The sequence below is a fragment of the Procambarus clarkii genome, chromosome 10 (assembly GCF_040958095.1).
Source record: "Procambarus clarkii isolate CNS0578487 chromosome 10, FALCON_Pclarkii_2.0, whole genome shotgun sequence".
In the NCBI taxonomy this organism is placed as follows: domain Eukaryota; kingdom Metazoa; phylum Arthropoda; class Malacostraca; order Decapoda; family Cambaridae; genus Procambarus; species Procambarus clarkii.
The window spans coordinates 20,570,971-20,581,094 of record NC_091159.1 but is presented as its reverse complement, the minus strand read 5'-3'; the positions used below and the strand labels follow the sequence as shown (position 1 = coordinate 20,581,094).

At 45.6% G+C, this 10,124-nt stretch overlaps 1 protein-coding gene across 1 annotated transcript in view; it reads left to right on the top strand.

Moving 5' to 3' along the window:
- Nucleotides 1-10,124, top strand: part of LOC123746750 (serine-rich adhesin for platelets) — a 393,680-nt gene that overhangs the window by 338,035 nt on the left and 45,521 nt on the right. The window contains exon 8 of the mRNA XM_069321683.1: nt 8,854-9,025. Within this exon, the coding sequence (XP_069177784.1) occupies nt 8,854-9,025 (172 nt within the window). The remainder of the gene's footprint in view (nt 1-8,853; nt 9,026-10,124) is intronic.

Sequence of the window (10,124 nt, the reverse complement as noted above, 5' to 3'; positions counted from 1 at the left end):
CTCTCTCTCTCTCTCTCTCTCTCTCTCTCTCTCTCTCAAACTAAGGCGCTCATTAGGACCGCCCTAGGAACATTAGGAACGCCTAGGATCATCAATGGGGTTCAGTAGGAACGCCTAGGATGATCAATGGGGTTCAGTAGGAACGCCTAGGATCATCAATGGGGTTCATTAGGAACGCCTAGGATGATCAATGGGGTTCAGTAGGAACGCCTAGGATCATCAATGACGTTCATTAGGAACGCCTATGATCATCAATGGGGTTCAGTAGGAACGCCTAGGATCATCAATGACGTTCATTAGGAACGCCTATGATCATCAATGGGGTTCAGTAGGAACGCCTAGGATCATCAATGGGGTTCAGTAGGAACGCCTAGGATGATCAATGGGGTTCAGTAGGAACGCCTAGGATCATCAATGGGGTTCATTAGGAACGCCTAGGATGATCAATGGGGTTCAGTAGTAACGCCTAGGATCATCAATGGCGTTCAGTAGGAACGCCTAGGAAGATCAATGGCGTTCAGTAGGATCGCCTAGGATGATCAATGGGGTTCAGTAGGATCGCCTAGGATGATCAATGGGGTTCAGTAGGAACGCCTAGGATCATCAATGGGGTTCATTAGGAACGCCATTGATGATCCACATGAAACAGCAAACCTGAAGCCTCCTCATAGAAACTCATTAATTAGATGAGCTAATCACTTGTATCCATTAGGAAAAAACTAACCTTAGTGCTAAATAGCTATCATATAAGCAACACCTTGAGCCGGGAGCCAACTGAATGCCAGGGCCTTCCTGTGAGACCTTGACCTGGGGCCAGATTCACGAAGCAGCTACGCAAGTACTTACGAACGTGTACATCTTTCATCAATCTTTGACGGCTTTGGTTACATTTATTAAACAGTTTACAAGCACTAAAACTTGCCAATCAACTGTTGTTATTGTTATAAACAGCCTCCTGGTGCTTCGGAGCTCATTAACTGTTTAATAATTGTAAACAAAGCTGCCAAAGATTGACAAAAGATGTACAGGTTCGTAAGTGCGTAACTTTTTCGTGAATTGAACCCCTGATTTCACGCGTATCAAGGTGATGCTAGACAATAGGAGAAAGCGGGGGAGACATGATAGAGTCGTATAAAATACTTAAGAGGTATTACAAAGAGTGGAGAACAGGACATGTTTACAAAAGAGCTGTAAAGAACGGAAAGGTAGAGAAGCTTGAGACACACGAGCCATAGAGCTTTAAGATTTGGCGTTAGAGTAGTGGGGAAATAGATTGAACTAATGAAGCGGATTGTTTAGAAGATTAGACAATCTTCAAATAGTAGAAAATCTACTTTTCAACGCCCCTCTTTACACACAAGTGGCACATGTGGCCGACCTTTACAGAGTTCAAGAGAGATATCCATGAGCCGTTAATAGTTGGAAAAATGATATCCATGAACCGTTAGTATTTGAAAAGTGATATCCATGAACAGCAAATATTTGAAAGGTGATATCCATGCATATTTAATTAACTAGCTTGAAACTCCTGGCTGGCTTGAATTTGCTGCCAACTCATGTTTTCTCTACATTTTTTTTCATGGCTTCTCTGTGCACGTGTTATGTCTGATACATCGTATCAGGACGTAGGTCAGACTCCCGCGTTCAGACTCCCGCGTTCAGACTCCCGCGTTCAGACTCCCGCGTTCAGACTCCCGCGTTCAGACTCCCGCGTTCAGACTCCCGCGTTCAGACTCCCGCGTTCAGACTCCCGCGTTCAGACTCCCGCGTTCAGACTCCCGCGTTCAGACTCCCGCGTTCAGACTCCCGCGTTCAGACTCCCGCGAACGAGAAACACCGTTACATCAACCTTTGATATTTTTCCAACATTTAATCATATTCATCTGCTTCTGTAATATCAAGTATGACTGTTGAAGACTGTGCGCTGATTGCCAAGACCTCCTGGCATACAGCAAGCTGGTAATTGGATGTCTGAGAGTCTTTGTAAGGAGGGCCAGCCATTCACAACACCGGCACGCTTCTTATTCCTTGTACGACCAACTCACTTATGCTGACTGCTTCCCTTCTTGAAAATTAATTTGGTCGTGTATTTTTTTTTTATCAAAGATTTGCTTTTCGGAAATTAGGAGATTTGGTTTAATTGATCGGCTTGATGCCTATTAACGTCTGGAGGGTTATTAATGCCACCATAACAGCTTATTGTGGTGTATAAGCATTATATACGGTACTGACCAAACCGTTAAAATGCGACGTATTAGGCAAAATTAATGCACCGTAATATTAACGTTTTCTATCCATCACTCTCAATAGGTTAAGTGGGTTGCTTGGGTTTGTACGTTTCTGGTTAAACAGTTGTTTTTTTACGGATGTGGTAAATCGTGAGAACGGGTTGGATCAAATGGGGATTATCTGTCCCTAACAAACCCAGTAACGACCTTTCAGCATCGTTATCGTGTTTCAGAGTCGTTAGGATGTCACTTGAGAAATTATTGTCGTTTATATTTGAAAATTCAACAGTCATTATCTTGATTGTGTATTCCAACCGTAGTTCACTATGGTGTGCCGTGTGGGTGTGGTGAGTCGTGTGGGTGTGGTGAGTCGTGTGGGTGTGGCGGGTCGTGTGGGTGTGGTGAGTCGTGTGGGTGTGGCGGGTCGTGTGGGTGTGGCGGGTCGTGTGGGTGTGGCGGGTCGTGTGGGTGTGGCGGGTCGTGTGGGTGTGGCGAGTAGTGTGGGTGTGGCGGGTTGTGTGGGTGTGGCGGGTCGTGTGGGTGTGACGGGTCGTGTGGGTATGGTGAGTTATGTGGGTGTGGCGGGTCGTGTGGGTGTGGCGGGTCGTGTGGGTGTGGCGGGTCGTGTGGGTGTGACGGGTCGTGTGGGTGTGGTGAGTTATGTGGGTGTGGCGAGTCATGTGGGTGTGGCGCGTCGTGTGGGTGTGGTGAGTCGTATGGGTGAGTCGTGTGGGTGAGTCGTGTGGGTGTGGTGAGTCGTGTGGGTGTGGTGAGCCGTGTGGGTGTGGCGCGTCGTGTGGATGTGGTGAGTCGTGTGGGTGTGGCGAGCTGTGTAGGTGTGGCGAGTCGTGTGGGTGTGGTGAGTCGTGTGGGTGTGGCGAGCTGTGTGGGTGTGGCGAGCTGTGTGGGTGTGGCGAGTCGTGTGAGTGTGGCGAGTCGTGTGGATGTGGCGAGTCGTGTGGATGTGGCGAGTCGTGTGCGTGTGGCGAGTCGTGTGGGTGTGGCGAGTCGTGTGGGTGTGGCGAGTCGTGTGGGTGTGGCGAGTCGTGTGGGTGTGGCGAGTCGTGTGGGTGTGGCGAGTCGTGTGGGTGTGGCGAGTCGTGTGGGTGTGGCGAGTCGTGTGGGTGTGGCGAGTCGTGTGGGGGTGGCGAGTCGTGTGGGGGTGGCGAGTCGTGTGGGGGTGGCGAGTCGTGTGGGGGTGGCGAGTCGTGTGGGTGTGGCGAGTCGTGTGGGTGTGGCGAGTCGTGTGGGTGTGGCGAGTCGTGTGGGTGTGGCGAGTCGTGTGGGTGTGGCGAGTCGTGTGGGTGTGGCGAGTCGTGTGGGTGTGGCGAGTCGTGTGGGGGTGGCGAGTCGTGTGGGGGTGGCGAGTCGTGTGGGGGTGGCGAGTCGTGTGGGGGTGGCGAGTCGTGTGGGGGTGGCGAGTCGTGTGGGGGTGGCGAGTCGTGTGGGGGTGGCGAGTCGTGTGGGGGTGGCGAGTCGTGTGGGTGTGGCGAGTCGTGTGGGTGTGGCGAGTCGTGTGGGTGTGGCGAGTCGTGTGGGTGTGGCGAGTCGTGTGGGTGTGGCGAGTCGTGTGGGTGTGGCGAGTCGTGTGGGTGTGGCGAGTCGTGTGGGTGTGGCGAGTCGTGTGGGTGTGGCGAGTCGTGTGGGTGTGGCGAGTCGTGTGGGTGTAGCGAGTCGTGTGGGTGTAGCGAGTCCTGTGGGTGTAGCGAGTCGTGTGGGTGTAGCGAGCCGTGTGGGTATGACTGGGCACACAGCTATATATTTACAATAATAATATTAGAGAAGACAGTAAAACTCATGAAATGTGATAGTTTGCGTTCAAAAGCCAGTTTTCTTAATAACATTGTCCTGATTTCCTACATTGTCATATATATTTCTAATTTGCATCAATTTGTTTAAAATGTCTCTTTTTAGGAGAAAATCTTTGAAGCCGGACGGTGGGGGGGGGGGGGGGAGGGGGCTCGACCTAGCGTCCTGGGTCATCCCAGATGCGCACCCTTATCCCATAGACCAAGAATTATCATGTTCCGTGGGTTAAGGCGCGCGTGCCGGGATGACGCAGTACGGTAGTTCGATCCCACCGCTCTGCTCCACAGATTTTCTCGCAGATATCACGTTGCTGTATCGCAGATATCATCGTCACTCTTTAAGTAAGAATTACGTTATTTACATGCCAGAAGGGAATTTTTTTTTAATGTATCCAGCTCATGTGTGAAGCTCAATTGGAGTAACTACTTCATTTTGAGCTCAGTTTAAGCTCTCTAGGCAATACCCTCTCATGATCACGCCTAATTTACGTCCTAATTGCATCAAAGGAATAGATAAAAGCAGATGATCACAGAAGCATACATGCCTTTGTTTAATCGTTCTAATTGGGAATAGGCTTTTTTTTATTCTGAAAGATTATAATTGGTGTTTATTTCGTTCAAATGCGGTTTCAACGAGAGTTTTTTTTTAATATATTTTGTAATTAGTAAATAGGGAAGGATGATTACCGCGCCTGTGGTAGAGTAGAACGTCTTGTAAGGAAGATTGGTTCCTGTCACAGATACTGTACATGTCTGTCTCTCCTTCGTCAGCTTCCTGTGCTCACCGTCCACACTTTGCTTTTAAATCTGTCTCCTCCCACACCTGCCTCCTCTCACACACACATCTGCCACCTCCTACACCTGCCTCCCTCCACACCTGCCTCCCTCCACTCCTGCCTCCCTCCACTCCTGCCTCCCTCCCTCCACTCCTGCCACCTCCCACACCCTTCCTACACACTCTCGTCGCTAACACGATTGGAGTTTTGACTTCGTTGACTACGATACTTCAGTGTTGGCTTCCTCGGTGTGAGGGTTGTGTTGTGGGAGGAATCTTAAGAGGTGTTGTTACCAACAGGAGGAGAAGAAGAAACTAGACAAGAGTTAATACTGCCAATGTTGAAGGTAGATTTTATATACTGCTCTCTACCAGCTTATGTTCGCCTCCCATCGGCCTCCGAAGATGCTGAGGTGTGCTTTAGTGAAAAAAGGAATACGCATCATGTCTCCTTTTGATTTTGAGAGTTTGCCTGTGTTATAGTTGTTATGGATGGAATGTCCCCCCATCTCGTTCTGTGGGAAAAGCAGGTTTAAGTCTTTGGCGGCTCATCATTCCCGTGTTTTCCATGTTGGAAGTTCTCTACTAGTTTTGTTCTCCTTGTCTCTTCTTCCATTCTCGAGTTCATTTGTTTGTCAAAGAGTTTGGCCTTGATTCAAGTCTTCTGTCTTAGTAGATTTGCTCCAATTCTGTGGAGTGAACGTTTCTGTCACCTTACGTTTTTCTTCACTGTCAAGGGAAGTTGAAAAATTAACTCCCCAAAGTTAATTTTTATACTTTACTATAGTCTGACGCCTGAGGATGCGTTTCGCAAGGTACACCTTACATTTTCAAAGACAATTGTACCGTGTTGTTGTTGTTGTTATAGATTCAGCTACTCTGAACAAGTTCCAAGCAGCACGGGCTATGGTGAGCCCGACCTGGCACAGGAGCGGTGCTGTGTCTTTGTACCATGTTAAACATCGGATTATATACTCTTTGGGTGAAGTGGAGGATGAATGCCATAAGAAAGGGGTATTAAATATATTAATGAATAAATGGATCAAGAAATATCAACGAATAAATGGATCAGGGGGGTATTAGTAGGGCCATTGGATGCTGTGTCAGCGTTGACTCTGGGTCTTGAAGTGGGTAGAATGTAATTCTGCGTTAGCTGGCTGTTGATTGTTGGTCTGGAATTCTTAATATGTAGTGCCTCGCTGATGTCCAATCTCCTGCTGTCATTATATATCTCGATTACTTCAGTGTTGCTTATTAAAGTGTGTCTGGTGATGATCTGGTTGTGTGTGGAGAATACATGTTCCTTGATAGAGCTCTGTTGTATGTACATTGTTAATCATGCTTAACACGGTACAATTTTCTTTGAAAATGTAAGGTGTACCTTGCGAAACGCATCTCCAGGCGTCAGACTATAGTAAAGTGTAAATATGATCTTTGGAGAGTTCATTTTTCAACTTCCCTGGACAGTGAAGAAAAATGTAAGAAATATTGAGAAGATTCGTGTTAGAATCATTAATCTTACCCTTTCGGTCATATTCAACATTATATATATATATATATATATATATATATATATATATATATATATATATATATATATATATATATATATATATATATATATATATATATGTCGTACCTAGTAGCCAGAACGCACTTCTCAGCCTACTATGTAAGGCCCGATTTGCCTAATAAGCCAAGTTTTCATAAATTATTTTTCGACTACCTAACCTACCTAACCGAACCTAACCTAACTTTTTCGGCTACCTAACCTAACCTAACCTATAAAGATAGGTTAGGTTAGGTTAGGTAGGGTTGGTTAGGTTCGGTCATATATCTACGTTAATTTTAACTCCAATAAAAAAAATTGACCTCATACATAATGAAATGGGTAGCTTTATCATTTCATAAGAAAAAAATTAGAGAAAATATATTAATTAATGAAAACTTGGCTTATTAGGCAAATCGGGCCGTGCATAGTAGGCTGAGAAGTGCGTTCTGGCTACTAGGTACGACATATATATATATATATATATATATATATATATATATATATATATATATATATATATATATATATGTCGTACCTAGTAGCCAGAACTCACTTCTCAGCCTACTATGCAAGGCCCGATTTGCCTAATAAGCCAAGTTTTCATGAATTAATGTTTTTTCGTCTACCTAACCTACCTAACCTAACCTAACCTAGCTTTTTTGGGCTACCTAACCTAACCTTACCTATATATATAGGTTAGGTTAGGTTAGGTAGGGTTGGTTAGGTTCGGTCATATATCTACGTTAATTTTAACTAAAATAAAAAAAAATTGACCTCATACATAGTGAAAAGGGTAGGTTTATCATTTCATAAGAAAAAAATTATAGTAAATATATTAATTCAGGAAAACTTGGCTTATTAGGCAAATTGGGCCTTGAATAGTAGGCTGAGAAGTGAGTTCTGGCTACTAGGTACGACATATATATATATATATATATATATATAAAAGCTCTTTTAGTGGTGTTTTTGTGTAATATTGTCTGGTCTTTTGTGGTTCTCTTGAGTTTGATAATGGCAACCATCATTTTCTATCTGTATCTTATTAACGGTTTGTATTTGATCTCATATCTGCTGTACATTCTCTCTCTCTCTCTCTCTCTCTCTCTTGATCTGATCTTCCAGGGTGCTGCTGGCTCCTGGCCTCTATTATAGTGCATTTATTTCTTCCCCTGGGGGGGGGGAGTGCTCTCTCTCTCTCTCTCTCTCTCTCCCTCTCTCTCTCTCTCTCTCTCTCTCTCTCTCTCTCTCTCTCTATCATTTATTTTTAATTGTTATAATGAAGATGTTCTTTGTGGCATATTTCTATGTCTTATTTGTGTCTCAAGTTTCCATCTCTGTGTCTCCACATTCTACGTCTCTTCGATCTACGTCTCCTTGTTCTGCTGTTTCTTTCTGAAGATTGCTTCGTTGTCTACAACGTCAGTTGCGTCCTACATCCTGCCGTTGACTCCGGCTTGTTAAGGCCCAATTTGGGGGTAGAAATAGCCTAAGCTACTCTATCCCTTTGAGATGTATTTCTTTATTATCTCAATAAACATACTTGAAGTTGAAAGCCCAATTGTTTCAACATTTCCTCGGCTGCCTCGTGTTGGTATAACTAATCTGGATTTGTGTTTGTGTCTTTCTGGTGGGAAATTGAACACAAATTATTAAAGAATGTCTACTTGTGTCGTCTACTAATTTGTGTTCACTTGCTCCTCTGCCTGCCTCCGAAGATGCTAAGGTGTGTTTTAGCGAAACCAGCCCCTTTTTGCAATATTTTATATAAGGCAGTTCTATGTAAAGGCAGTTTACATCTGCGGTGAGAAGGTTACACAGATGCTGAGTAGGTGTGTGTGTGTGTGTGTGTGTGTGTGTGTGTGTGTGTGTGTGTGTGTGTGTGTGTGTGTGTGTGTGTGTGTTTTAGGCCGCACTCCCCCCTTCCCATCCCCCCGTATCTCCTGATTGTCTTGAAGATCAGGACACAAGGAAGATGACTCTGAGTTCAACACCAACAACAATTTCCCTCTGGAAAAAGACTGATCCTTTGATCAGTCTTGCCGCCCAAGTCTCGAGTCTCCGTCTCTTCAGTCTTTTACGTTCGTTGATTCTCTTGTTTAATCACGCACGAATCCTATCGTCTTGAAGTTGTTACATTAATCACAAACTGTGTAGGGCAATAATGTTCTTGCCCTCCCCCCCTTTTTAACGTATTAAGACATTAAGAATTTTTCATTACAATATTTTTCCCTTAGAGTGGGGGGAGAGGAAAGTCCCCCAACTCCCCCCTAATCTAATATTCCCATCAGTATCTTGTACGTTGTGACCATGTCTACTCCTACCCTTATCTCTTCTTGTGTTATCAGACTACGTTCCTGTAGCCTATCTGCATGTTGAGAGAGAGAGAGAGAGAGAGAGAGAGAGAGAGAGAGAGAGAGAGAGAGAGAGAGAGAGAGAGAGAGAGAGAGAGAGAGAGAGACCTGAGCCTGTTACCTCCTCCTCCTCCCGCAGGCACCAGCTATGAGCCGCCGCTGACCAACGTGTTCACGATGCAGTGGTTCCTGACGCTGTTCAGCAACTGCCTGCCGCGGGAGACGGTGATGCGGGTGTGGGACCTGACCTTTCTGCAGGGCGACGAGGTCCTCCTCAGGACGGCCCTGGCCATCTGGGACGGCCTGGCGGGGTAAGACATACCTGGCCACCTTCCTTCTTGGCCCATCTCTCCATTCCTGTCTTCACACCATCCGTTCTCCACGTTCATTTGCTTCAGTTTTTATTCTTTCAGTCTTTGATTCGCAAACCAGTTACGATATTAGAGACGTCCCCGCGTTAGCTGGTGAGATGAACTACATCAAAGAGGATAACTACATTACCTTTGATGTAGTTAGTCACTCAAGGAGATACACTAACCAATAGATTAAGGCATTCTTCCTTTCCTTATGTATTCTTCCTTGGGTGTATTTACTATTTCTGCCGTCCGAGAGAGTGAGAGAGAGTGAGAGAGAGTGTGTTTACTAGTTGTGTTTTTGCGGGGGTTGAGCTTTTGCTCTTTCGGCCCGCCTCTCAACTGTCAATCAACTGTTTTTTTTTACTACTACTTTTTTTTTTTCTCCACACCCCACACACACCCCAGGAAGTAGCCCGTGACAGCTGACTAACTCCCAGGTACCTGTTTTACTGCTAGGTAACAGGGGCATTCAGGGTGAAAGAAACGTTGCCCATTTGTTTCTGCCTCGTGCGGGAATCGAACCCGCGCCACAGAATTACGAGTCCTGCGCGCTATCCACCAGGCTACGAGGCCCAGATAGTGTGTGAGAGACTGTGTGAGAGAGAGAGTGGGAGAGAGAGAGTGTGTGTGAGAGAGAGAGAGAGAGAGAGAGATCAACACAAGGCCAGACCACCAGCTGAGAAAGGTCAATACAAGCCAGATAGCAGTAGGGGTCAACTGTGTGATCCTGGTCATTGTGACCTGTGATTGGCTCTCCAAAGTGCTAATAGATCATTTATAATCAGTTTTGTGAACGTGAGCTAGCGAGCGAAGCTATGAGGGGAGGCTTATATTTGTCAAATTTGCTCGTTTTGTAGGCCATATAGGCACAAGAGCGAATGACAGTGAGAATACCTTGTGGTTTCCGCCCTATTCTGACTCGCGCCGCGGAATAGATAGCTAGAATTAGCCCCATATAACACTGTTTTACAATCTGTGATGAAGCCAGTGAATTTGGCATTCTGGAATATCTCGCAGAATCTCTGATGTGTGTTTGTTTTCACGGCATTTTTGT